At 42.2% G+C, this 27,362-nt stretch overlaps 1 protein-coding gene and 1 long non-coding RNA gene across 6 annotated transcripts in view; both read right to left on the reverse strand.

The window, feature by feature from the left end:
• Positions 1-26,661, reverse strand: part of MDM1 (Mdm1 nuclear protein) — a 150,441-nt gene extending 123,780 nt beyond the window's left edge. The window contains exons 1-2 of one of the 5 annotated variants that reach the window (XM_063694139.1): positions 26,540-26,661; positions 24,592-24,669 (exon numbers count right to left, since the gene is read on the reverse strand). In XM_063694139.1, the coding sequence (XP_063550209.1) occupies positions 24,592-24,669; positions 26,540-26,572 (111 nt within the window). In that variant the 5' untranslated portion in view covers positions 26,573-26,661. The remainder of the gene's footprint in view (positions 1-24,591; positions 24,670-26,539) is intronic. The other 4 variants (XM_063694138.1, XM_063694136.1, XM_063694140.1 and 1 more) reach the window with 4 other exon arrangements.
• LOC134756574 (uncharacterized) lies at positions 4,902-23,308 on the reverse strand. Its single transcript, XR_010129364.1, has 6 exons — positions 22,643-23,308; positions 17,491-17,672; positions 16,348-16,535; positions 15,823-15,910; positions 15,054-15,169; positions 4,902-7,126 (listed from the first exon to the last, which is right to left on the reverse strand). It is a non-coding gene; the product is annotated as an uncharacterized lncRNA (long non-coding RNA).
• Positions 26,662-27,362: the final 701 nt, after the last annotated feature.

Genomic DNA, 27,362 nt, shown 5'->3' on the forward strand with positions numbered 1-27,362 from the left:
GAGCTTTTCTAAAATGTTAAATATACTAGAAAAGAAAGAGCAGAATCCAGAAATAAAAGACTTCTGCTCCCCCACCCTCTGTAACAAAGGACCAGAGGACCCCACCTACCCATCACCCTTTGTCACCACTATCACCATCACCACCACCCACAAAAAGAACAGCCTGATCCCTGACATGTTGGGTAAAGAATTGCTTGTAAACTGAAAGAGAGAAAACTCAAATGCCCACCAGAATATGAGAATAACAAGTAAATGAACCTGACCAACTATAAGAAAAATGGGAATGGTGGGGACTGGGGTGGAGAAAATACTTAAGCCCTGCCCTGCCCAGCCCAAGACGGGCAGCAGCTACTCAGCTCTCAGCAGCTGTTGTGCAAGAATGTGGACCCAGTGGTGTCAGATCTTGGTATTTTTCAAGAGATACTGGAAATCCAGGTTTTTATAATGAAAAACATTTTAAAACACTGGGTAAGCCAACGAAACATGTCTGAAGGCCTAAACACACTCACACTACACCAAGTGTGAATAGCTGCTGTATGTAGGTGGTGATACTTGGGGTCATTTATATTTTCATTTTTACATTTCACTGCATGTTTCAGAATTTTAACAGTGAACATCATTTTACTTTTATAATGAGAGAAGAATGAAGGTTGTCAAATATTTAAAACTCTATTAACTAAACAGGTAGACATTTGAGTTTTCTCTTTTTAGTTTACAAGCAATTCTTTACCCATCATTTCAGACACCAGGCTGTTCTTTCTATGGGTGGTGGTGGTGATGGTGGTGACAAAGGGTGATAGGCAGGTGGGGTGCCCTGGCCCCTTGTTGTTTTATCCTGCATTAAGATCAGGATAAAACAACAAATGTTACAGAAATTTTCTCTGGGTGAATGTTTACATGTGACTAAATTTTTATGTTATGTTTTACAACAAAAGTTTGCAGTACATCACAAATAATTTCAGCCTAACTACAGCAATATGCCAAGTCTCAGGTTTGCTGATTCGAGGTTTGTGGTCACTATCTTTGGCTATTGTTTGCCCATCAGGACTTATGAAAGCAATGGCTTGTTCCATAATATTATTTTCATTTCTACTTAAGTATTTAGCCCAGCTTCTATAATATGCAAGTCTTCTGGATTCTGGCTAGATATTGGAAAAAAAGAACAGGCAATTCTTCCCCTGGAGTAATTATAGTATAGTCTACTATCTAGAGTGGTTAGAGTGGTTATGTGTACTAAATGAGTTAAAATTTATAAAGCTCATGCCTCTAATCCCAGCACTTTGGGAGGCTGAGGAAGGTGGATCACCTGATGTCAGGAGTTCGAGACCAGCCTGACCATCATGGAGAAACCCTGTCTCTACTAAAAATATAAAATTAGCCGGGCGTGGTGGCACATGCCTGTAATCCCAGCTACTCAGGAGGCTGAGGCAGGAGAATTGCTTGAACTGGGGAGGCGAAGATGAGTGATCAGTGAGCTGAGATCACACCACTGCACTTTTGTATTTTTTGTATTTTTAGTAGAGAGGGAGTTTCACCACGTTGGTCAGGCTGGTCTTGAACTCTTGACCTTGTGATCCACCCGCCTCAGCCTCCCAAAGTGCTGGGATTACAGGTGTGAGCCACCACACCTGGCCAGCATTTTTTTTTAATGAAAGAGAATGGAACTGACCTGAACACAGTAGTGCCAGCAGTGAAGATAAATATTGTTTATTGAAAATTTGTGTGTTGTTTTATATAGAGGTACGTATAAGTGGCAGTTGTGGAGGTTAAAATTTTTTGAAAGCTACTTTACTCTACCAAAGTTGAAGCCTTGGCTTTATTTTCTGCGTTGAGCTCCCTCTGTAAAACAGAGAAAGAAAATGTCTGTGTGTGTGTATGTACATTCATGTGCATATAACTATGTGCATGTATACATGAAATTATCCTAAAAGAATTTCAGAAAAAGCGGCCAGGTGCAGTGGCTTGCATCTGTAATCCTAGCACTTTGGGAGGCCGAGGCTGATGGGTTGCTTGAGGCCAGGAGTTCAAGACCAGCCTGGCCAACACAGCAAGACCCCATTTCTAAAAAAAAAAAAATTTTTTTTAATTAGCCGGGCATGGTGGCATGCACCCATAGTCCCAGCTACTGGAGAGGCTGAGACAGGAGGGTTGCTTGTGCCCAGGAGTTTGAGGGTGTGGTGAGCTTTGATCACGCCATCACATTCCAGCCTAGGCAACAGAGTGAGACTCTGCCTCTAAAAATCATAATAATAATAGATAAAAATAAAACAAGAACTTGAGAAAAAGGAACTTTTTAAGAGGAGAGAAGAAATCCCCCATTCCCCAAATAGATGGCCTAGATCTGAAGATGTTTATTCCAAGGGTAAACTTTTCATTACTAATAAATAGTATTTACTGAGATCTTATTGCATGCCAGGCACTGAGCTAAACACTCCACATTTAATCCTCCCAACAACCCTATGAGGCGAAAATAAACACCAACAAAACAAAGAAACCCCAACAAACATTACAGATTTAAAATCTACAGATAACAGATAACCCTCCCTCCCTGACTCCTCTCTCTGTCTCCCCCAGCCCCACTCTACGCACCCCTTCCCATCCTTTCTCTCTCTCCCTGTTTCATATTTCTGGAAAAGAAAAGAAGAATGGTCAAAAAGAAGGGAGAAGGGAAAAGAAAAGCCACAGAAATAAAACAGATGGGACAAGAGGAGAGGAGGAAGGAGGGAGGTGATCAAAAGAGAAAGGAGGAGCATATTGAGCATAGTTGGTGCCGTACCATATACTGCCAATAAATTCTCATTTTGAGTACAAAACCTTGCATGGGACTGTTGAAGAAGGCTCAGTCTTTAGGGTGGAGTTGAGAAGGACAGAGCGGTGTGGTGTGCCAAAACAAACTCCTACTTCCTCATTCTGCTCAAGGTCAGCCTTGACACACACTTGTCCAATGTGGCAGGAACACCAGCTACAGAAAAACTGCTTCTGTGAAAACCAGTATTTAGGTACTGATATTAGCATCTTGTGCAGGGTAGCCTAGAGTTATGCATTTTCTCCTCTCAGGAGCCCTCTATATCCATTTGATTTCTGCGATGTATGCCAGTAGGCTTTAGCTCAGTGTTAATGACTTTGTTCTCTTTGAATTCCTGTGAGATTTTATTCCCTTTGGTGCCCAGGCGTTGTGTGCCACAGTGATTTCTGCCCAGTAAGACTTCTGCTGTGATAAAAAAGAAACTGCAGGGAAGGCCTGCTGCTTGTCCTCTGCTGGTTGCTGCTACCCGACACAATTACTCATACTCCCATTCAGAGAATGCGAGAGAGTGATTCTGTTTCCATGGCCTCAGTCCTGAGACTTTACTCTCTAATAAACTGAGAACACTAAGCCATGTGCTAAGCGCACATCGTCACTACCTGGAAAAGGCACCTTCTGGCTAGAGCCAAGTGGACTAATCATGTCTGGATAGACAAAAATGTTGTGCTCAGCAACCTAGCTCTCTCTTTTTCCCAGTTATGAGACAGACCACCAGAGCTGGTAAACCACGTTACTGCTAGACACCAGCATTGTTTTTAATGCTATCATTTCAATTATATTTTGAACTAGGGTTCTGTTGGCTTGCTTGCTTCCCCCGCCCCATCTCCCTCCCTCCATTGAATGAAGAAGCCAAGGTAGGGAAATTGCTTGAATTGTTCATGAAATGTTAAAATTTCTACTTTACCATGGAAAACCAGATTTTAGACACTATTACTCATGCTGGCTCAGAAACTCAATTTTTAACCTTTCTGACCCCACAGAAATCACAGAAGTATCCCCTTTGCTTCTATATCTTCTACCTGGGGCCCAGATTTGATCTGTGTCAATGCCACTCTGAATGCAGGACCTCTTATTGCCTTGGGCCAAGCAAAGGTACAGGAAAAAACTTCAGGCTGATCACTCTCAGCAAACTAACACAGGAACAGAAAACCAAACACGGCATGTTATTTCTCATAAGTGGGAGTTGAACAGTGAGAACACATGGACACAGCGAGGGGAACATCCCATACCAGGGCCTGTCAGGAGGTGGTGGGCAAGGGAAGTGAAGGCATTAGGACAAATACCTAATGTATGAGGGGCTTAAAACCTAGATGATGGGTTAATAGGTGCAGCAAACCACCATGGCACATATATATCTATGTAACAAACCTGCACATTCTGCACATGTATCCCAGAACTTAAAGTAAAAAATAAATAGATAAATAAATTGCCCAGAAACAAATAACATTCCTTAAAATAAAAAAAAATTTTTTTAAAACTTTTTTAAACTTCAGGCTGGGACACCAAAACCCGATTCCTGATCCAGCCTTTAAAAGCACCCCAGGCCAGAAGTGGTGGCTCACACCTGTAATCCCAGCACTTTGGGAGGCTGAGGTGGGTGGATTACTTGAGGCCAGGAGTTCTAGACCAGCGTGGTCAACATAGCAAAACCCTCTCTCTACTAAAAATACAAAAATTAGCCAGGGATGGTAGCGCACACCTGTAGTCCCAGCTACTTGGGAGGCTGAGGCAGGAGAATTGATTGAACCCAGGAAGTGGAGGTTGCAGTGAGTCGAGATCGTGCCACTGCACTCCAGCCGAGGTGACTGAGCAAGGACTGTGTCTCAAAAAAAAAAAGAAAGCAACCCAAAGAGTCTCAAGGTTTATATAGGAGCCGCAGAAAAACAGTTCTCAAGTCAAAATGAATTCAAAACCGCTTTAATTAAATGCCTTTTAGCACTGTGTTGAAACAGATGAAGATTTTGTTACAAAATCAAAAAACAAGTGATTCTCTAGTCTTGTTTTTGTTACCAGCTTCCCACTGACCTACTTTTAAACTGCGTGAAAAACGTGGCCTTCCCCGCTCCCCCTCCTTCCTGTCCCCTCTCCTCCTGACCTCTGTACCTCTTCTCCCTTCCGGTTCTGTCTTCCACAGGCTCTTTCTTCTCCTCCCACTTATCTCAGGTAGGGTCTCAAAGCTGGTCTTCATGTTCTCTTCCTCCTTCTCCCTGATGATGAGAACCCTAACCTTGTGGCTTCCCTGTGTATCTCCAGAAGGGAGATACCCAAATCTCTAGACATGACTTTCATGGATGTTCCAATCACTTGAATCCAAAGGGACCGCTTATCCCCCTTTGCTGGGACAACCTCCATGTATGCCTGTTGTTGTACCTTATTATTAATAGTGCAGCCGGGCACGGTGGCTCATGCCTGTAATCCCAATACTTTGGGAGGCCGAGGCAGGTGGATCACCTGAGGTCAGGAGTTCGAGACCAGCCTGACCAACATGGTGAAACCCCATCTCTACTAAAAATACAAAAAATAGCCAGGTGTGATGGCACACACCTGTGATCCCATCTACTTGGGAGGCTGAGGCAAGAAAATCGCTTGAACCTGGGAGGTGGAAGTTGCAGTGAGCCGAGATTGTGCCACTGCACTCCAGCCTGGGTGACAAAGCAAGACCTTGTCTCAAAAAAATAAAAATAAAATAAAATAAAAAAATAGTGCCCACTTTCACTCTCACAGGGGTCTTGGACAATATATTATTTAGTCATTCTCCTTAACAGCAGGATTTTCTTCCTGAATATTACTTGATCCAACATTTCCTCCCTCAGCTACTTCTTTTTCTGAAGCTCTGGCCTTCTTCCCAGCATTTGCATTTCTGTCAGTGCTTCTGACGCTCTTCCATCTTCCAGAACCTGGAAGCCCCGGCATCCTGTTGACGCCTCCCTCCCCATCTCATTTTAGCCATGCAGAATGGCGACACCAAGGTCAAAGGAACTGGACATAACTCCTGACTGCATCACTTACCAGCTCTGTGCCCCTGTTCACCTCTGGTCTCTGCCTCAGTGCTGTCATTTGTAAAACAATGAGAACAATACATTCCTTGAACAGCGTCACTGGAAGCATAAATAAGGCAGCTTCTGAAGGGCCACTGGGCATTGTGCCTAACACAACAAATCTGACTGCTTCTTATTTATGTATTCATTCAACACATTTATTGAGCACCTACTGTATGCCAGGCACTGTTCTAGTTCCTGGGGATACATCCATAAGCAAGACAGTCAAACATATCCGTCCTCATAGAACCACATCCCAGTGCAGAAATCTGACAATAAACAAATAAAGAGCTCCTAGGTCAAGTAGTGATAAGGGCTACAAAGAGAAAACCAGACAGGGTAAGCGGAACAGGGAGTGCCGAGGTAGAGAAGGGCTGCTACTTTAAAAGGGTGGCTAAGGGTCACTAATAAGACGACATTCAAGCAGACACTTAAAGGAGAAAAGAGGTAAAGGAATTATCTAGGCAGATATTTATTTATTTATTTATTTATTTATTTATTTATTTATTTGAGACAGAGTCTCGCTCTGACACCCAGGCTGGAGTGCAGTGGCACGGTCTCTGCTCATTGAAACCTCTGCCTCCTGGGTTCAAACAATTTTCATGCCTCAGCCTCCCGAGTAGCTGGAGCTACAGGCATGCACCACTACACCTGATTAATTTTTGTATTCTTAATAGAGACAGGGTTTCGCCATGTTTGCCAGGCTGGTCTCGAATTCCTGGCCTCAAGTGATCCACCCACCTGGGCCTCCCAAAGTGCTGTGATTACAGGCGTGAGCCGCCACACTTGGCCTAGGCAGATATTTAAGAAGAACAGGCTTGGGAGGCCGAGGTGGGCGGATCACGAGGTCAGGAGATCGAGACCATCCTGGCTAACACGGTGAAACCCCGTCTCTACTAAAAATACAAAAAATTAGCCGGGTGTGGTGGCAGGTGCCTGTAGTCCCAGCTACTGGGGAGGCTGAGGCAGGAGAATGGCGTGAACCCAGGAGGCGGAGCTTGCAGTGAGCCGAGATCACACCACTGCACTCCAGCCTGGAAACAGCGAGACTCCGTATAAAAAAAAAAGAAGAAGAAGAAGAACAGGCATAGGCAAGTTCCCTGAGGAAGGCCTGATGTGTTGGAGGAAGTCAGGGATGGCAGCCTCGTGGAGTGGGGTGGATGCCTAGTAGGGAATGAAGCCAGTGGAAGCTGGATTCCCACGCAGGCCTCCTAGATCCGAGCGAGGCGTTCAGCTTGTCCTCGGAGTGCAATAGGAAAGCTGCCAGACTGCAAAGCGGTACCTGTGAAGAGATTAGACCTCCGGGCAAGGCCAGAGGCAGAAGGGTTAGGGGAACATTGCAGTAATCCACACAAGAAGTGACAGTCGCCTGGACCAGGGTGGCAGCAGTAGATGAGGTGAGAAGTGGACACCTTCCCTTTGAAGTCTCTCCAGTTTCCCACCGCATTTCCCTCTCACAGCCACAGTCCTGTCCCTGGCCTTCATCACCTTACCCCTGAATTATTGCACTAGCCCCCGCCCCCCTACTCCCTCACTGGTGCTCACTGGACTGCCCTCTGCCCCCGCTGTCCTGTTCTCACCTTCATCACATCATTCCCCTGCTCAGGAAACATGACTGTGCCCTGCCCATCGTCCCCAAGTCCAAATTCCTCTCCCTGGCTCTCAAAGCGTTTCACTGAGTTTTACACACTCAATGTTCTTCTGACCATAAACCAGTTCCTACCAGTACTCCAGCACCAATTCAGATAGCAACTGGCTTACCTCATGACCAAGAGATCTGCTATTCTATACCCAATTCAAAATTAACTGGATAGTTCTTTTAATTGGGTCATAGAACCAGAGTTCCATTACAAAAACAATTAACAGTTAACATTGATTAAATGCTTACTAAGTTCCAGACACTAATCTAAGAACTTTACAAACAGCATCCCCTCCAATTGTACAACATCCCTATGAAGTGGGTACTATTATTATCCCCAACTTTACAGATGAGGAAACTAAGGCACAGAAAAGTTAAGTAAATTGCCCAACATCACAAAGGCAGTTGCGGGGGCGGGGGGAAGGAGAAGCTGAGATTTGAATCCAGCAACTCTACCTCCACCGTCAACACCCTTAGCCATGGCACTCCATTGCCTCCCGTACTTGGACACAGTGTCTCAGGTTTCTTCATGTGAATCATTAAATTCTAAGTTGTGTTTACAGCAAAACTCTCATTACTGCCCCCCAAGCTTTTGCTAAGCATTTTATCTTCTTCCTATCTCTACCATCTCTACCATGTCTTCTACCTATCTCTACCATGCCAAATCCCACCCAGCTCTCAAGGTGTAACTCAACTTCCTGATTTTCCACAAAACTTCTCTAAATACATGAGACCTCACTGAACCTCCATTCTTCCAGCTATTTGAAATCCACTGCAAATCACTATGTTTGATTTTTTTTTCCATGTATCTTCCCAACTATACTGGATACTGCTTATGTAGAGCAACCATAAATTATGTTTCTTTTTATATCTCTACAGTATGTAAAACAATCCTGAGCCATTCCGTTCAACAGACATTTTAAAATAAACCCTACAGTGAGCTAGATCCTGTGTGGCTCCCAAAAACACAGTGAAGACAGTACTCAAAAATACTTGTGTGCCAGATGTGGTGGCTCACGCTTGTAAATCCAGCACTTTGGGAGGCCGAGGCAGGAGAATCCCTTGAGGTCAAGAGTTCAAGATCAGCCTGGGCAACATAGAGAGACACCCCTGCCATCTCTACAAAAAAAATTTTGAAAAATTAGCTGGGCATAGTGGCACAAGCCTGTAGTCCCAGCTACCGGAGAGGCTGAAGTGGGAGGATCACCTGAGCCCAGAAGGTTGAGGCAGCAGTGAGCTATGATCACGTCACTGCATTCCAGCCTGAGCTATGATCATGCCACTGCATTCCAGCCTGTATGACAGAGCAAGACCCTATCTCTAAAAAAAAGAAAAGAAAAGAAAAGAAAAGAAAAAATACTTGTAGACCAAATGAGAAGATCCAGGGAAATGCCTGTTGAAACATAATTATCTATAATTAACTTTTTCATATAAATGCCATCAGTGACACTTCAGATACAAACATGATTTTCATGTCATTTCAATATAAATTCATTGAGCATCTACTTTGTGCTTGTTCCAAAAAGGAATGAGACAAAGCCCTGCCATCAGAGAATCCTCAGTCTGTGTTACCATATGTCTTAGGGCATGGTTGGAGATCAAGAATAGAAAAGCCACTAAAATCTACTTAGGTAAAAGAGAACAGAAGGTAAGAGAGAACTGACAGGCCTGCTGTGGGTGATTGGAACAGAAAATGACCAAAGATGTTACTTTCTTCATTGCCATGTTATCTCTTCCTCTGCTTCCCTCATTTTACATTTCTCTCTTTCCCCCACCTTTTCTCCCTCCCCATCCAACCCATTCCCAGATTGCCTTCCTTTGCTCTCCTATTACACCATCCACAATGGCTTACACTGGCTGGTGCCCTCAGCCTCCAACACGTGCTGGTGACCGTCCAGGTCCAGCATTACTGTCTGTTAACTTGACTGTCTCCATTCTAATCCCAAGTGTCCAGCAGGAGACTCCAAGGGGCCTACCGTGGACAGGTTTCCAACTCTAGCCCAAACAGCTATGGTGGGGAGTGGGGAAAGGATGCCCAAGGTTATGCTGGATGGTATGCAAGGGACTGCTCTTTCTGGGGCTGGACTCAAAGGTATGGGATGATGGCTTCTGTAAAATATAATGTGATAGGGCCGAGCGTGGTAGCTCACGCCTGTAATCCCAGCACTTTGGGAGGCCGAGGTGGGTGGATTGCTTGAGGTCAGGAGTTCAAGACCAGCCTGACCAACATGGTGAAACCCCACCTTTATTAAAAATACAAAAATTAGCCCAGCATGGTGGCAGGCGCCTGTAATCCCAGCTACTCGGGAGGCTAAGGCAGGAGAATGGCTTGAAGCCAGGAGGTGGAGGTTGCAGTGAGCCGAGATCACACCATTGCACTCCAGCCTGGGCGAAAGAGCGAGACTCCGTCTCAAAAAAATAATAATTATATATATATATATAATGTGATAAATGGTCTAATAGTTGCTCTACAATACATACACCTCAGATTCACATTTTGCAGACTTTACGAATTCATAGAATTTTACAAATTGTAAAGGATTCCAGGAATCATTTGACACAATCCCTACACTTGAGCTCATTGTAAACCAAAGCCTGAGAGCAAATAAGAGTGGATTCCGTACTCTCTGACTTCTAGTCTACTCCAACATTTACCAAACCAGAGCAGTTTAAGACCACCTTTGACATGTAGGTGACCAAAGATAGTCCACACTGCATCATAGCATGTGGATTTGTTTGTCTTTTTTAGTATAATTTCTGTACCTACTAAGAACTTTCACGTATATCATCCTATCTAATCCTCCCAGCAATCATGAAAAGAATTGTTAAGCCTATTTTGTAGATGATAAACTGAGACCCAAAGAAGTCAACAGACTTGCCTACACTTTACAGTTCATATCAGGCAAAGCCAAGATTTAAACCCATACGATTTCACTTCAGACCTCCCTCTTTCTGCTATGCCATGCTGCCTTCACTCTCTGGGAATCAATGAAATGTCAATTTATATTGTTTGTAATGTTTTTCTATATGTTATGATGTTTTATTCATTTATTTATTTGAGACAGAGTATTGCTCCGTCGCCCAGGCTGGGGTGCAGTGGCACAATCTAGGCTCACTGTAACCTCTGCCTCCCAGGTTCAAGCGATTCTCCTGCCTCAGCCTCCCAAGTAACTAGGATTACAGGCACTCGGCACCACGCCCAGCTAATTTTTGTATTTTTAGTAGAGATGGGGTTTTACCGTGCTGACCAGGCTGGTCTGGAACTCCTGACCTCATGGGATCCACCCGCCTTGGCCTCCCAAAAAGCTGGGATTACAGGTATGAGCCACCGTGCCTGGCCTGTTATGATGTTTTAACATCTTAAAAATCTAGCTCAGGAGAGACTGCCCCTTTTGGGTTAGCCAGTTCTTAGAGATAGCAGAGGGCTCATGGAGAATGCCTTTGTTATGCAAACTAACCAGTCCAGAGCCATACCTCCTCTACCAGGAGGCAATATTCCTCTGCCTTAATCATCCCAGGCTGCATACCAGGAAACTAAAGACTACTCCTATAGCCCAAAGCTTACAGGAATTATTCAAACTAGCCAATTCCAGTTTCCTCTGCCCTGTCTTCCCCATGAAAACCCCAGTAAAGATGCCTCCTGTTTCCAGACCCTCTGGGGATAATAAACTTTGTTTTCCTGAGCCTCCGATGTGTGGCCTCTTGTGGCCACACCCCACTGACCATCACATAAGAGAACACAGAACACAATAACAAAAAAAAAAAAGGATTGGAAAAGCAGACTGAGAAGTTCAGAGGGTCCTTTAGTAATGTTCAAGGAATTAGCATGTACAATAGAGGAGTGGTCAAACCATAATGCGCTCAGACCGTAAATACGATATTCTCAATCCCAGCAAGCATGGCTTCTGGCACTTCTTTTTGCAGCATTCTTGTCTCCAATGCAGTAAAAGGATCATGACAGGAACATATTTCAATGCACAGATCAATCCGATTGGTTTGGAGGGAAAAGCTGGTTCTCATTTAAGATGGTTTAGTAGCAGTGATTCATTCTATCAAAGGCATCACTGCATCTTTGATGCAGACACTATCATCCTAAGCCTCTTTGCAATCAATCCCAAGATGTATAATTTGTTTAGCCTAGTGAAATTCTTCACAATTCTCTAAACAACTTCAAATGTTTCTGATAACTTGACCCTGCATTCCTTGGATCAAAAAGCAGCAAGGCAGAAATGTCTGAATCCCAGGCTGGTTCCAAAGAGTAGTACTTCAAAGAACTCTGCACACGGCAATTCCATAGTGTACTTTTACTACTTATTGACTTTAGTTTCTTTGCCATGGTGGAGATTTATTATTCTTTAACTTAAAGCTAGACTCAAATCAATTGTATGCTCTGGTTTCAAGAAGTCCTGATAAGGTCTCCCAACAACACAAGGAGGGATAGGGTGACTAACCTCCATTTATCCAGGCCTGGAAGGATACCAGGAATGTGGGACTTTCAGCTTTAAAAGCAGGAAAGTACTTAGCAAACCAGGACAAGCTGGTCACCCTAATCTAGAGATTTAAGAAAAAGCAAGTCTTTTGTCTTATTAAACTTTAAGAGGTGTCTTAGAATTAAATGCTTTGACAATGCAGGATGCTAATGGCCCTTTAATATCTTTAAGCAGCATATTTTCTACAGGTTTGCAGAAAACCCAAAGTATAACTGTGTGACAATAAATACAATAGATCAAACAGTGATTCTTAATACCTCCAAATGCAGATGAAATACATCAAGCAAATGAAGAGCAAAACTGACACAAGCAACAATGATTCATTTCAATATGTAAAGGCCTGGCAGGGACTTCTATATAAAAGCGAGTCTTTAGCAGTCAGCACAAGAGTCTTTGATTCACTGCCACTAAACGATGGGAAGTGCCAGTTTTAACTCTCCAAATGGTGGGGAGCAGGGGCTTCCGTCCCATTCTCCTGGTTCAAACTCTTACTTCTACCTATGTCCAGCAGTGTTGGAATGGGCAGCCCAAAATAATGTGCACATTAATTAAATCTTCAATAGGGATGGGCGGGAGGGAGCCTGCTGGGAGCCCAGATTGCTTTCATCCTTTCTAGGGAATATGAAGAGTTAAGACATTTACCAACCCAGCCTCTAAAAAAAAAAAAAAATCCCTCAAGACTCAGCCTTGCAGTGCTAATTGATTGATGTCATTTATAAGGAATCTAATAATGTTGAATAATTTATTTTAAAATGGCAGATGTTGAAAATATAGAGTCATACTAATCTGGGTCTAGCAGAGAATACATTCATGATTATCATATATAATTTCATGTCAGGATTGAGTTTTTATGTTTCAAACAATCTTCAGGTATCTCATTTTAGTGCTTATATTAAAGTAAATTTAGGAAAAAGGTAATTTTGAACCAGTGGATAAAGCTGGATCACAAACTTGTCATTCCTCAAACGTATGCCAACCGCTGTGTTAGGTGGTGGGAGACCTGGTGGAGAACAGAGAAATGGCCCTTGCTCTCACTGGGTTTCCATTCTAGGGGGAAACTCTGACAATAAATAAGTACACAAATATATAAAATAATTATAGATGGTGATTAACAAAAATTAACAGTAAATCTACTTTCAGTTTTCCCATCACTCTATCCATAGCTCTGTTTTGTTTTGTTTTGTTTTGTTTTGTTTGAGATGAGGCCTCGCTCTGTCGCACACACTGGAGTGCACTGGGGTGATCTCAGCTCACTGCAACCTCCCCCTCCCTGGTTCAAGTGATTCTCCTACCTCAGCTTCTCGAGTAGCTGGGATTACAGATGTGTGTACCACCATGCTCGGCTAATTTTTGTATTTTTAGTAGAGACAGGATTTCGTCACATTGGCCAGGCTGGTCACAAACTCCTGACCTCAGGTGATCCCCCGCAACTCGGCCTCCCAAAGTGCTGGGATTACAGGCATGAGCCACCGTGCCCGGCCTATCCATAGCTCTTTGAACCATTCACAACAACCTATGAAACCTCAGTTTCATATATGAATACATATATCTTCATGAAGAAGGATGATTTAACATTATATAATTTTCCCACCAGAAGAACTACACTATACTCACCTCAGGCTATTAAAACATTTTCATTACTTTTTTTGTGTTTTACTGAATATTTTTAAATCCCTGGAAACAATGCACATCAAAATGCAAGGCCTCACAAATAAGTTCGGTTTCTCGCTATTGCTGAGGCCTCCTTTCCTTGCTAATAAGATTAACACCTGTTCTTTCTGGTTCCTAGAACAAAGAGAAGAATAAGGAAGAAAATCATGCTCCATCTTTGTAAGTATAACCGGTGCTAGCATAGAGGAGAAGAGGCATGGACGATAAAGCTACTTTAAGAATGCAAAATAGCCCAGGCTCAGTGGCTCACACCTGTAATCCCAGCACTTTGGGAGGCTGAAGTGGGTGGATCACTTAAGGCCAGGAGTTCAAGACCAGCCTGGGCAATATGGCAAGACCCCGTCTCTACTAAAAACACAAAAATTAGTCAGGCATGGTGGCACACACCTATAATCCCAGCTACTCAGGAGGCTGAGGCTCTAGAATCACTTGCACAGGGGAGATGTAAGTTGCAGTGAGCCAAGATTGTGCCACTACACTTCAACCTGGTCAACAGAGTGAAACTCCGTCTCAAAAAAAAAAAAAAAAGAATGCAAAATGGTCCAATCCTCCTCTCTAGCCAGGAGACTGTTAGTATAGCCACCCTCCCGTCCCCTTGCCTCCACACCTCACCTCCCTCTCTCCTTCTCTGCAGAGTAGCTGTGGGTTCCCTCCCAGCTTCCCTGTGAGCCTCCTCCTCCAGTAAACCTACTCTTCAAACCAGACCCAAACTCACTCATACCAGTATGTCAGTGATTGATGACAGTAAGGATATTACCATTTTAATAAGGATGAAGGTCTTTAAGAAGTGAAACTCTAAGACTAGGGTCTGCAGCTCCAGTGAGTGATAGTGGGTAGTATATATTTAGCCAGCCCTAAAGAGATCCTGACCACAGATTCACAGTCTCCTGGTCTAAAAGCCAGCTAGCACATAGGGTGCCGGCTGCTTCAGATGCAACTTCATTGCCATACACCATGGTCATGATTTACTATAAAGTAATGCTGTTTCCAATATATGATGGAGTGGCACCCAGAGCATCTGCTCAACTGAAAAACAAAAAAACAACAACAAGATCGCTGTAGGTATACTCAGTCCATCTTGGGTTATCCTCTTTAATAGTTTTTTAATATATTGAAATGTCCTCCATCTATTGCACTATTTAAATTTCTGTGTGTGACATTTGTCTCTCCAGCTACAGCAGGGACTTTCTTCTAAATCAGCACATAGAAAATATTGAGAGATAGTCTCTTGACTATTAAGTATAAATTAATCTTTCCAGGACTCATTTCAAATGTTTTGTTCTGAATGCTTTTCACATTATTATTAATAACAACAGCAATTATGTTTATGGGACATTTGCCATGTACCAGGTGCTCTTCCTTAAATTATTCCTCATGCTCACAACGGCCTCCACATTAGTTATTATTACCTCTCTTTCTGTAGTTGAAGAAGCTACCCAAGGTCACGCAACTGCAGAGAAGCTCTCCGGCGTTTGTCTATCTCTCTTACAAAAGATGCAAAGGGAGTTTATCATGGTTTTTGCTCCTGAATAGGTATTGGAAAGGCAGGAAAAATACTGTATGTCTTGGCAATTCTACAAAACATATTACAGCACAAGGTTAAAAGATAGGCAACTTTTAAAGCCTCTGTGTTTTCTGTGGGATATTTATGAGTCTGGAGGTGAGTCAAGAATGAAACAGCCAGTTACAGAGTATAAGAACTATAATCAACTCTATGGGACTCAGCAGAAACAGCTTGAACCAAGGAAAGAGCATTCCACTTTAGACTCACCCTCTCCAGAGCAAGTAATAATAGAGCAACCAATTGGCTGCCAACCACAGGTTTAAAGCATGTGATGTCAGGACCAGCCCTCCTTGGCAAATTTAATCTTGTTCAAGACTAATTTCTAAGTGTTCCTGCTTTATTGGGTAGTATTATTAACCTGCTTTCATGGGAGGGTTTCAGAGGAGGCCTGGGGGTGGCTTAAACATGGTTCTCCATTCCGTTCCTCCCTCCCACTCTCTCTCCAACACGCTGCCTGAACATCAGCCTGAGAATAGTCCTAACTACCATTTGTAGACATCACCTCAATCTACAAAGTCTTTTCACATACCTTATTCACATAACCTTGTGAAATTGGTGCTATTAGTAGCCCCTTCCTAAACAGGAAGATAGCACAGAGAAAAGTTATGACTTACTCCAAATCACACTGCCCAGAGGGATGAGAGCCAGAAGTGGATCCAAGTTTTCTGGGTCTTCTGATTCGAAAAAAGACCAAATGAAAGCCTACCAAAGAAAAGGTAGCACATGGTTATCCTTTGCTCCACCCCACCTCTCTGACATTAGGATTAAAATTAATAATAATTTATTGGATTATAATGGCGTCCTACCATTCACTCTACCCATCTCCAACAAAAACACACCTCAGTCCCACGGAGCTTTCCCTTTAACATCTTCCAGTTTAATTTCACTCATGGGCATTTATAGAGAGCGTTGCTATCCAGCAGTTTCTACTTTCCCCCCTGAGGTTTATAGACAATGCGCAAGTATTACTAAGTGTTAGATGCGTACATGAGAGAATAAATCTTCCTACGTGTCCTGTGGATGCCTGAGATTGATTTTCACTGCTTAGTTATGAACTTCCTAGAGGATAGCTTTTATAAAACATATACATACACTGAGAATTTAGTCTATACGTTATGGGCGATAGTAGCGATTCTTACTATCAAGACAGAAGCTCATTCTCGGTGAAAACAGGTTTCATTCACCTGAAGTGAAAAGGAAGAGAAGAATTTGAAATTACTGCAACCACTATCTAAATTGATGGTCAGTTACTCAGGAAACAATTATCCAGTTTGTGGATTTCCTCTGTTCCTTCTGCTTGGCATTTTTCACTATTCATTATCATCTCCTGCAGAGGGTATTAGAGAAAAAGAGGGGAGGTGAGATTCAAAATAAAATTCCAATAAATTATCATCAAGCACCTACTTTAAGCCAGATGCGGAGATAGGTACTGAGAATCCTAAATGGGTAACCACTGGCCCCTGTGCTTAGGTTGCTGTCAGAAATGCTGCATTAAAGATATGTATAAAAGACTACAAAACTCTGGTAAAAGAGTGATTCACCTGAAAAGGAGGGGAGGAGGTGAAGACAACAGGAAAAAAAGTGATACTTCCACTGGAACCTGAAGAAGTTGAAGTCCAGGAGGAAACAGATGAGTGGGGAAGAGAAGATAGGATGAGCGGGGGAACAGCAGGAGTGTGGGCAGCGGGGTTCAGAAGTGGGAAGGTTTCACTAAGGGCGGTGCAGGTGGTGACCACACATCCTGGTTTGCCTGAGTCAGTCCTAATTTATGGTCACTATGTCAGCATAATTAATATAGCACCTCCCTTTACTCTCAAAAGTATCCTAGTTTGGGTAATGAATTATATAGCCGTCTCTGTCAATCTGAGGCACATATGTCATCACTCTCCCCTCCTTTATCCATGGAAGACATTATTAAATTACCATGGTACATTCCTGGCTAGGCCTGGACTTGTCTTCAAAATCCTACTGAAAATATCACTTCAGGCAGTATCACAGATTGGAATTGGACCTACATATGTTTTCCAAGCTATGGGCCACAGAGGTTGCAAAATGGCAACTCACAGGCCATATCTGAACTGCGTTTGTATTTTATTTGACCTGCACAGGATTTTTTGCAATTCTGAGTCAGCATTTACTATCATGGGATATAACTCAGAAATTTGTATTTCTAACTTGATTTGAGAAATGGGAAAATCCAGTAACATAAGACCTGTATTCCACGTAGTGGAACAATTGGCTGAAACTAAATAGCAAATATTACCCTTTTGTCCAATATCTACCTGTTGTTGTCAGCCTCCAAGCTGGTCTCCACTGATCCTCATTTCCTGGTATCCACATTCTTGTACAGTCCCCTCTCATGCTGTATCAAGTTTGATATGTTTGGCCAATGGAATGTGACAGAAGTAATGTTATTCCATTTCTCAGGCTAGCTGTCATTCTGCCTTTCTTAGATTACTTGGCTCTGGAAGAAAACAGCTGACATGTTGTGAGGAGAGGCCCACATGGTGACAAACTGAAGCTTCCAGCAATCACCATGGGAGTGAGTCTTTTTGAAGCAGAACTTCCAGCTCCATTCTAGTATTCAGATGATTGAAGCCCCCATCAACATCTTGACTGCAAACTCATGAAAGACCTGAGCCAGAACCACTCAGTTAAGCTGCTCCCAGATTCCTGACCCTCAGAAACCATATAAGAAATGAGCATTTATTGTTTTAAGCTGCTAAGTTTTGGGGGCAATTTGTTACACAGCAGTAGATAACTTATACACCAACAAAATTGATTTTCTTATGATCTACTTGCCTCTATCAATTATTTTATCTACCTGGCTCTCAAGACAGTTGAGGTTACATCCCAGCTCTACAGAAAGAAATATTGTTGATGGTTTTAAGCAAGAAAGTGAGAAGGTCAGATCTGGCTTTAGATGTATCACACTGGCATCTGTGAGAAGAAGAAGTAAGAGGGAGGCTCAAGATCAAGTTTATTTCCTGAAAAACTCAGAAGTAGACCTTGCAGTATAGCACAAGGTGGATGTGATATAGAACCATGTCTAAGAGACTAAGCTTAGACTCTAGGTCAGATAATATAAGTTCGAATCACCATATCACCACTGAAGGATCATATATATTTTAGTAAGTTACTTAGGCTTTTATTTCCTTAACTGAAACATGGGATTAGGAAGGCTTACAGCTGCAAGTAACTAAACACCCATCTACTCATAGCTTAAATAAATAGTTTATTTTTCCCCTATAACTGAAGGTAGAGAGGTAGGCAGTTGCTGGGAATGATTCAACTGCTCAGCAATGCCACCAGGATTCCAGGTTCTCTCTAGCTTTCAACTCTGCCTTTCTTAGCAACTTGGCTCATTGCCTTGTGTTTCTAAGGTGGCTGCTAGAGCTCCAGCTCTTAGGTCATAGACTTAAAACAGAAAGAAGCAGGGGCATGTCAAGAGCTTTAATCTAGCTATGTGTGTCTCATTTTATCAGGAAAGAAAAAAGCTTCCCAGAAGCCCCCAGCAGACTTCTGCTTACATCCCATTTGCTAGAACTGGATCACAGAGCCTCTTAGCAGTGATGGAGACTGGGAACATGAGTATTTAGTTGAATACATTGATACTCCAAGCAAAATTGCACTCTGCGGGCAAGCAAGAAGAGAGGAGAATGAATATTAGATATTCAGTTGCCCCGAGTGATAAAACTGACTTCAGAATGTTGATATAAGGGTTAAAGTAAGCTGATACATGCTTTAGGCTAACAGTGTTTGGCATGGAATTAAGTGTTCAATAGATTTTAGCTGTTGAAATTGCAATAATTCAGGCACAGAATATTCATCCTGGACTAGGACATGGAAGAGTGAATAATTTTGAGACTAAAGGACTTGAAAAGAAAGACAGATAAAATTATCGGTGGGAAAATAACTTTGGTTTTAATTGTTTTTTATTACCTTTCTTTCTCCTTTGTCTTATAAGCACAGAAGTGGTCTGTTTATCACATCATCTTTTTTCTTTCTAATTATTTTATAATTGTGTATCTTTTGTTAGAATTTAAGTACTTTATTATTTTAAAAATCTAACTAAAGGAAATATAAACTTTGAGTTCTTTAATCTACTCAGTTGAAAAACCTCCTACAGTAACTTTAACTCTACATTCCAATTAGTAGCCTGCACAGTTATATAATCATGTAATGCAGAGCACTGTGACCTACTCTTCAGAAGATATTTGTTTTAGACATAGCTCGCCTATGTGAAGAAGTAGAAATATTGCCTCTGGTCATGATAAAATTAATTGCAATATTTAAGTCATGTGACATTTAACGTTTCTAGAACTAGCAGGTAGCATAGCTCCCAGAAACCCAATTGCACATTGCCGAACGTGTCTCAAGGCACTTTCAGGTGGATCGGATAATGGGTGGAACCACCACATACTTTTCAACCATGAACAATGATTCAGGTGCCAGGATTTAGAAACCATGGGCAGCTATGTAATTGCATAGTGTTAGAAACAAGAGAGGTGAGTGGTGTGGAATATAGGTTTAAAAGAAAAGGAAGGTTCTGAGTGTATACTCAAAATAATTGAAAGCAGGGTCTCAAGGAGGTATTTGTGTACCCGTGTTCATAGCAGCACTGTTCACAATAGCGAAAAGGTGGAAGCAGCCCAAGTGTCAATTGACAAATGAATGGAAAAGCAAATGTGATATATATGTACAATGAAATATTACTCAGCCTTAAAAAGGAAGGAGATTTTGACATGATACATGCTACAACATGGATGAAACTGGAGGACATTAAGCTAACTGAAATAAGCAAATCACAAAAAGATACTGTATGATTCCACTGATGTGAGGTACCTGGAATAGTCAAATTCATAGAGACAGAAAGTAGAATGGTGGTAGCCAAGAGCTGGACAGTTATTGTTAATGAGCACAGAGTTTCAGTTGGGAAAAATGAAAAATTTCTGGAGGGGGATGACAGCAATGGGTAACAGCAATGTAAATGTAATTAATGCCACAGAACTGCACACTTAAAAATGATTACAATGGTAAATGTTATGAGTATTTTACCACAATAAAAAAAATTTTTAAGGAAAAAAAAAAAAAGAAAGAGAAAGAACTTGAATGTAACATCCCCACTTCACAAACTTAGCACCCCCGTCTTCCACCACCACCACCACCGCCACCCACAAAGTCCTCTAAAAGTCTGCTTATTAAGGGGAAAAGAAGGAAACAAAATTGGGAAAGAGCCTTCCAAACTCTTCCAAGATCTGAGCAGCTTCTTTTAGTCATTCTGTTCTCTTTTTTATTTTTCACAATAAATATGGAGTGCTTTTTGTTTTTCGTTTTTTAGGCAGAGTCTTGCTGTGTTGCCCAGGCTGGACTGCAGTGGCACGATCTTGGCTCACTGCAGCCTCTACCTCCCGGGTGCAAGTGATTCTCCTGCCCTAGCCTCCCAAGTAGCTGGGATTACAGGTGCACCATCAGATCCAGCCAATTTTTGTATTTTTAGTAAATATGGGGTTTCACCATGTTTGTCAGGCTGGTCTCGAACTCCTGGCCTCAGGCAATCTGCCTGCCTTGGCCTCCCAAAATGCTGGGATTACAGACATGAGCCACTGCACCTGGCCAATAAATATGTATTATATTTGTAATCAGGGGGAGGACAAGGAAAGAATATTATGGCAAAGGAAGAAGTGGCATAAATTCGTCTTCATCTCTGGCCTGAGGTCAAGGCAATTCTTCCCTCAGCCTCACGAGGCTTGAGTTTTTGCTCAGAAGCATGAAATATCATTACCTTTACCTTTCATAGCCCCAGTTTAGGATAAACTCTGGGTCAGCAGTTACATGACTGACCTGAAATGATTTCACTCTGCGGCTGGCAGCGCCAGACTCAGGAGTGACAAACTGAAGTAAATGACTGTGTGAGCAGCTTCTGGTGAGACCAAACAGAAGAACTGCAGCAGATAACTTACTCTTTTTCATTGTTTCTGATTAGATCTTTTCACATTTTGCTTTTGTTTTTGTTTTTTTCTTGGAAAAGACAAGGGTGTCTCATGGAGGCTTTAGGGAAATGGCTGAATTTTAATGAAATCGAATTGGCTCCCATGGTTATCTCAAAGGAGCTGTGGTCGTAAAAGTTAATTAAATTAGATTCATTTGCATATTCAAGACCATTCCCTTCCTTCACTTTAAAGGCAGAGAAAGAAAATTAGTCCCAGCCTCCTCACTGGGATTATGACACACAACATGTCCAGATCACTCTGTTTGTATGCTGGAACTTAGTCGGACTAGCAGGCTATTTTTTAAATTCTTTTTCCTAGCTTGTATTCTCCACATTTTAAGGTAAGTGTCAATACAAACGTTAAATTGGTATGCACTGCAGTTCTTGCTTTGAAATATAGAATAAATCCTTTAGAGAAAGAGATTGCCGTGCTTAAAGACTGAGGTAATTTTCTAAACAAAAGGTGAATTCAGAACACTAAGTAGAAGATGAACTAGCAACATTTACAGCCACAAGACTGTGTAGAAGCATTTTGCATTTGTGTATGTATTGGCAACAACGGCATCTATAGCTTTATTTATTATGGGTCAGAGGAACAGAATGATTGGACCCTAAGAGGATGTCTAGTCTACCCTGCTGCCTGGAGTAGGCCTAAAATAACCGGCTAAAATGGAACTCTGGCCTGTTTTCTGAAGCCGCTAGGGAAGGTGTTTCCACAACCTTCCTCTGTTATCCGACCCATTTTTAACAATCTTTAATATCATACCAGAAAACATTGCCTTATGTCCAACCTATATCCCCTCTGCTGTTGATTTACTGTTTACTCTCACATGCATACAATGCAAATATGAGCAGTCGCACTCAGCCCCTCCACCCTGCTCATTTGCGTATTTCTTTGGAGTATCAACTAATGCCTACAGATTAAAGGGAGTGTCTACCCTACTTCCTTCAGCCACACATGCCTGTTAATACAAGTAACGCTATATCATTATCTTCATTCTTCCATAAGAAGACAGGGTTAATTTATTTTTTTTCTTTAATGAACACAAATGTGCCAGACAGACCCTATGCTAGGTTCTTGGGAAACAGTGGCGGACAGGGCAGACCAAGATCCTGCCCTCACGCATGGAACTCAGACATAATACAAATAATTACCAGTATGATGAAGACTACAAAGAAGTATAGGTTACTAAGAAATTACACAATAGGCTGAGCTAACATAGGCTGGGAGGAGAGGAAAGCTTTCTAAACAAAGCTATGTTTCACCTGAAACCTGAAGAATAGGAAATATCAAAGTAGAGAAGGGAATTCAAGGTAGAAGGAACAGCATATGAAAGGCCCCTATCATGAGAGTGTGGCCTGTTTGAGAATTGACAATGGAGTTCAGACAGCAGGACAAAAGTAGCTGTGATCAAGCTATGGAATCTTTAGACATTACTCACTGTCCACACTTGCTTGGCTGTGACTGAAACCTAATGCCTTGGTCCTGCTTTGTACAATTTTAGAACTCTGAGCAACTGGATGCTTAGCGACAAGGATTAGGCACCTGGAGTAAGAATGGACAAAAAGAGGCCTCATTTCAGTGCTCAGAAGGCCTGGAATGTTCCAGTGGCCTCAGTGAATCAGCATGGTGTTGTGCAGCATTGGTGAGCTCGTTCCCAGAGTATTCGGGTGCTACACAGTCTTCAGCAAGTCACACTTGCAGGGTCTCCGACCTCACTTCTGTAAAGTGAGGAGGTTAGATTTGGGCTTTTCTAACTCACCTTCTGGAATCAGTTAGCAACAATAGTCCCCATACAGTTCTTAAGTGGGTCACATTATTACTGAGCTAACCTACATTTGCTAGTGGGCGGAGGGGATTATTCAGACAGCCAGCAGGCCTGTCTCCAATTTGCTTTTTTGTTTTTGGGGTTTTTTTAAAATTTTTTTTGGTTTGGTTTTTTAGTATTTTTTTAATCATGGTAAAATATAGATGACATAAAACTTACCATTTTAACCATTTTTAAGTGTACAATTCAGTGGCATTAATTATACAATTACAATATTGTAAGCCATTACCACTATCTATTTCTGAAAATGTTTCATTCCAATGCACTTTTTTTTTTTTTTTTTTTTTTTTTTTTGAGACAAAGTCTCACTCTGTCTCCCAGGCTGGAGTGCAGTGGCGCGATCTCAGCTCACTGCAACCTCCGCCCCCCAGATTCAAGCAATTCTCCTGCCTCAACCTCCCAAGTAGCTGAGGTTACAGGTGTGTTCCACCATACCTGGTTAATTTTTGTATTTTTAGTAGAGACAGGGATTCACAATGTTGGCCATGCTGGTCTCAAACTCCTAACCTCAAGTGATCTGCCAGCCTCAGTCTCCCAAAGTGCTGGGATTACAAGCGTGAGCCACCATGCCCGGCCCAATGCACTTTTAAAATAATCTGGGCAAGTTCTACGAGGATCCTCACAACTCATGAACCTGGCTTTCTATCATGATTCCTGATTTGGAACTTGAGAAATCAGGTACTGCTCTTAAAGCAAACAAGGCTTCTTACTCCCATTGTATGAAAATGAGTAAAAAGGGGAAAGATAAATTATTGAGTAAACTGCTGAGAAAATGGCAGTTAAATCCCCCTTTGCCTCTGGAGAAGTCACCTTGTTCAAGATCATAATGCTTAATAACCCTGAGACCTAAAACAGATAAAGGACACAACAAAAAAAGGAAACCACAGACCAATATCCTTCATGAACACAGATGCAAAAATCCTCAACAACATCTAGCAAACTGAATCCAACAACACATCTAAAAGATTATATGCCACAATCAAGTGAGATTCATACCAGGGATGCAAGCCTGGTTCAACATATACAAATCAATACAAGTATTACCTCACATCAACAGATGAAGTACAAAAATCACATGATCATATGAATAGATGAAGATAAAGCATTTGATAAAATTCAGCTTCACTTCGTGATAAAAACTTTAAATAAATTAGGTATGAAAAGAAAATACCTCAACGTAATAAAAACCATATATGACAAACCCACAGCTAACATTAAACTGAGCTGGAAAAATCTGAAATCTTCTCCCCTAAGAACTGGAACAAGACAAGGATGCCCACTCTTACCACTCTTATTCAATATAGTACTAAAAGGCCCAGCCAGAGCAATTGGGCAAGAGAAAGAAACAAAAGGCATCCAAACTGGAAAGGAGAAAGTAAAATTTTCCTGTTTGTAGATATGATCGTATGTATAGAATAACCTAAAGACTCTACCAGAAACTTTTAGAGCTGATAAATGAATTCAGTAAAGTTGCAGAATGCAAAATTATGTTAGTCTGTTTTCACACTGCTGATAAAGACATACCTAAGACTGGGAAGAAAAAGAGGTATAATTGGACTTACAGTTCCGCGTGGCTGGGGAGGCCTTAGAATCATGGTGGGAGGCAAAAGGTCCTTCTTACATGGTGGCAGCAAGAGAAACTGAGGAAGAAGCAAAAGCAGAAACCCCTGATAAACCCACCAGATCTTGTGAGACTTATTCAATATCACGGAATAGCATGGGAAAGACTGGCCCCCATGATTCAATTACCTCCCCCTGGGTCCCTCCCACAACACGTGGGGATTCTTGGTGATAACAATTCAGTTGAAATTTGAATGGGGACACAGCCAAACCATATCGTTCCGCCCCTGGCCCTTCCAAATCTCATGCCCTCACATTTCAAAACCAATCATGCCTTCCCAACAGTTCCCCAAAGTCTTAACTCATTTCAGAATTAACCCAAAAGTCCACAGTTCAAAGTCTCATCTGAGACAAGGAAAGTCCCTTCTGTCTATAAGCTTGTAAAGTCAAAAACAAGCTAGTTACTTCCTAGATACAATGGGGGTTAAAGTATTAGGTAAACACAGTTGTTCCAAATGGGAGAAATTGGCAAAAAAAAAAAAAGAAAGGCGGCGGGGAGGTGTTACAGGGCCCATGCAAGTCCAAAATCCAGCAGGGCAGTCAAATTTTAAAGCTCCCAAATGATCTTCTTTGACTCCAGGTCTCATATCCAGGTCACGCTGATGCAAGAGGTGGGTTACCATGGTCTTGGGCAGCTCCTCCCCTATGATTTTGCAGGGTACAGCCTCCCTCTCAGCTGCTTTTATAGGCTGTTGTTGAGTGTCTGTGGCTTTTCCAGGAGCACGGTGCAAGCTGTCAGTGGATTTAACATTCTGGGGTCTGGAGAAAGGTGGCCTTCTTCTCACAGTTCCACTAGGCAGTGCCCCAGTAGGAACTCTGTGTGGGGGCTCTGACCCCACATTTCCCTTCTGCACTGCCCTAGCAGAGGTGCTGCATTAGGGCCCCACTCCTGCAGCAAACCTTTTCCTGGGCATCCAAGCATTTCCATACATCTTCTGAAATCTAGGCGAAGGTTCCCAACCCTCAATTCTTGACTTCTATGTATCCACAGGCTCAACACCATGTGGAAGCTACCAAGGCTTGGGGATTCCACCCTCTGAAGCCACAGCCCAAGCTATATGTTAGCCCCTTTCAGCCACGGCTGGAGTGGCTGGGACACAGGGCACAAAGTCCCTAGGCTGCACACAGCACAGGGACCCCAGGCCAGGTCCATGAAACCACTTTTTCCTTCTGGTCCTCTAGGCCTGTGATGGGAGGGACTGCCGTGAAGGTCTCTGACATGGCCTGGAGACATTTCTCCATGTTCTTGGGTATTAACATTAGGCTCCTTGCTAGTTATGCAAATTTCTGCAGCTGGCTTGAATTTTTCTCCAGAAAGTGGATTTTTCTTTTCTACTGCATTGTCAGGCGGCAAATTTTCTGAACTTTTATGCTCTGTTTCCCTTTTTAAATGGAATGCTTTTAACAGCAACCAAGTCACCTTTTGAATGCTTTGCTGCTTAGGAATTTCTTCCGCCAGATACCCTAAATCATCTCTCTCAAGTTCCAAGTTCCACAAATCTCCAGGGCAGGGATAAAATGCCGCCAGTCTCTTTGCTAAAACATAACAAGAGTCACCTTTGCTCTGGTCCCCAACAAGTTCCTCATCTCCATCTGAGACCACCTCAGCCTGGACCTTATTGTTCATATCACTGTCAGCATTTTTGTCAAAGCCATTCAACAAGTCTCTAGGAGGTTCCAAACTTCCCCACATTTTCTTGTCTTCTTCTGAGCTCTCCAAACTGTTCCAACCTCTGCCTGTTACCCAGTTCCAAAGTTGCTTCCACATTTTTGAGTATCTTTTCAGCAACACCCCACTCTCAGTACCAATTTACTGTATTAGTCCATTTTCATGCTGCTGATAAAGACATACCCAAGACTGGAAAGAAAAAGAGGTTTAATTGAACTTACAGTCCCACGTGGCTGAAGAGGCCTCAGGATCATGGTGGGAGGCAAAAGGTATTTCTTACATGGCAGTGGCAAGAGAAAACGAGGAAGAAGCAAAAGCAGAAACCCCTGATAAACCCATCAGATCTCATGAGACTTATTCACTATCATGAGAATAGCATGGGAAAGACCAGCCCACGTGATTCAATTACCTCCCCCTAGGTCACTCCCACAACATGTGGGAATTCTGGGAGATATAATTCAGTTGAGATTTGAATGGGGACACAGCCAAACCATATCAAAAATTAACATACAAAAATCAGTAGCATCTTTATATACAAACAACAAACTAGCTGAAAAATAAATCAAGAAAGCAACCTCATTTACAATAAGTACACACACATACACACACACACTCTACCTAGGAATACATTTAATCTAGGAGGTGAAAGACATCTACAAAGAAAACTGTAAAACAGTGATGAAAGAAATTGAAGGGGACACAAAAAAATGAAAAGACATTCCATGTTAAGAGACTGAGAAAATTAATATTGTTAAATGACTGTACTACCCAAAGAAATATACACTGCAATCCCTATTAAAACAGCAATGACATTCTTCAGTGAAATAGAAAAACACAACACTAAAAAATTTTTATGAGACATAAGTAATCCTAAGCCAAAGTAATCCTAAGCAAAGGAATAAAGCTGGTGGCATCATACTACCAGACTTCAAAATATGCTACAAAGCTATAGTAACCAAAATGGCAAGGTACTGGTATAAAAACACACACATAGAACAATGGAACAGAATTGTTCACTGAGAACAATTCTGAGGATCCAGAAAT

This window comes from Gorilla gorilla, chromosome 10, assembly GCF_029281585.2.
Source record: "Gorilla gorilla gorilla isolate KB3781 chromosome 10, NHGRI_mGorGor1-v2.1_pri, whole genome shotgun sequence".
Lineage (NCBI taxonomy): Eukaryota > Metazoa > Chordata > Mammalia > Primates > Hominidae > Gorilla > Gorilla gorilla.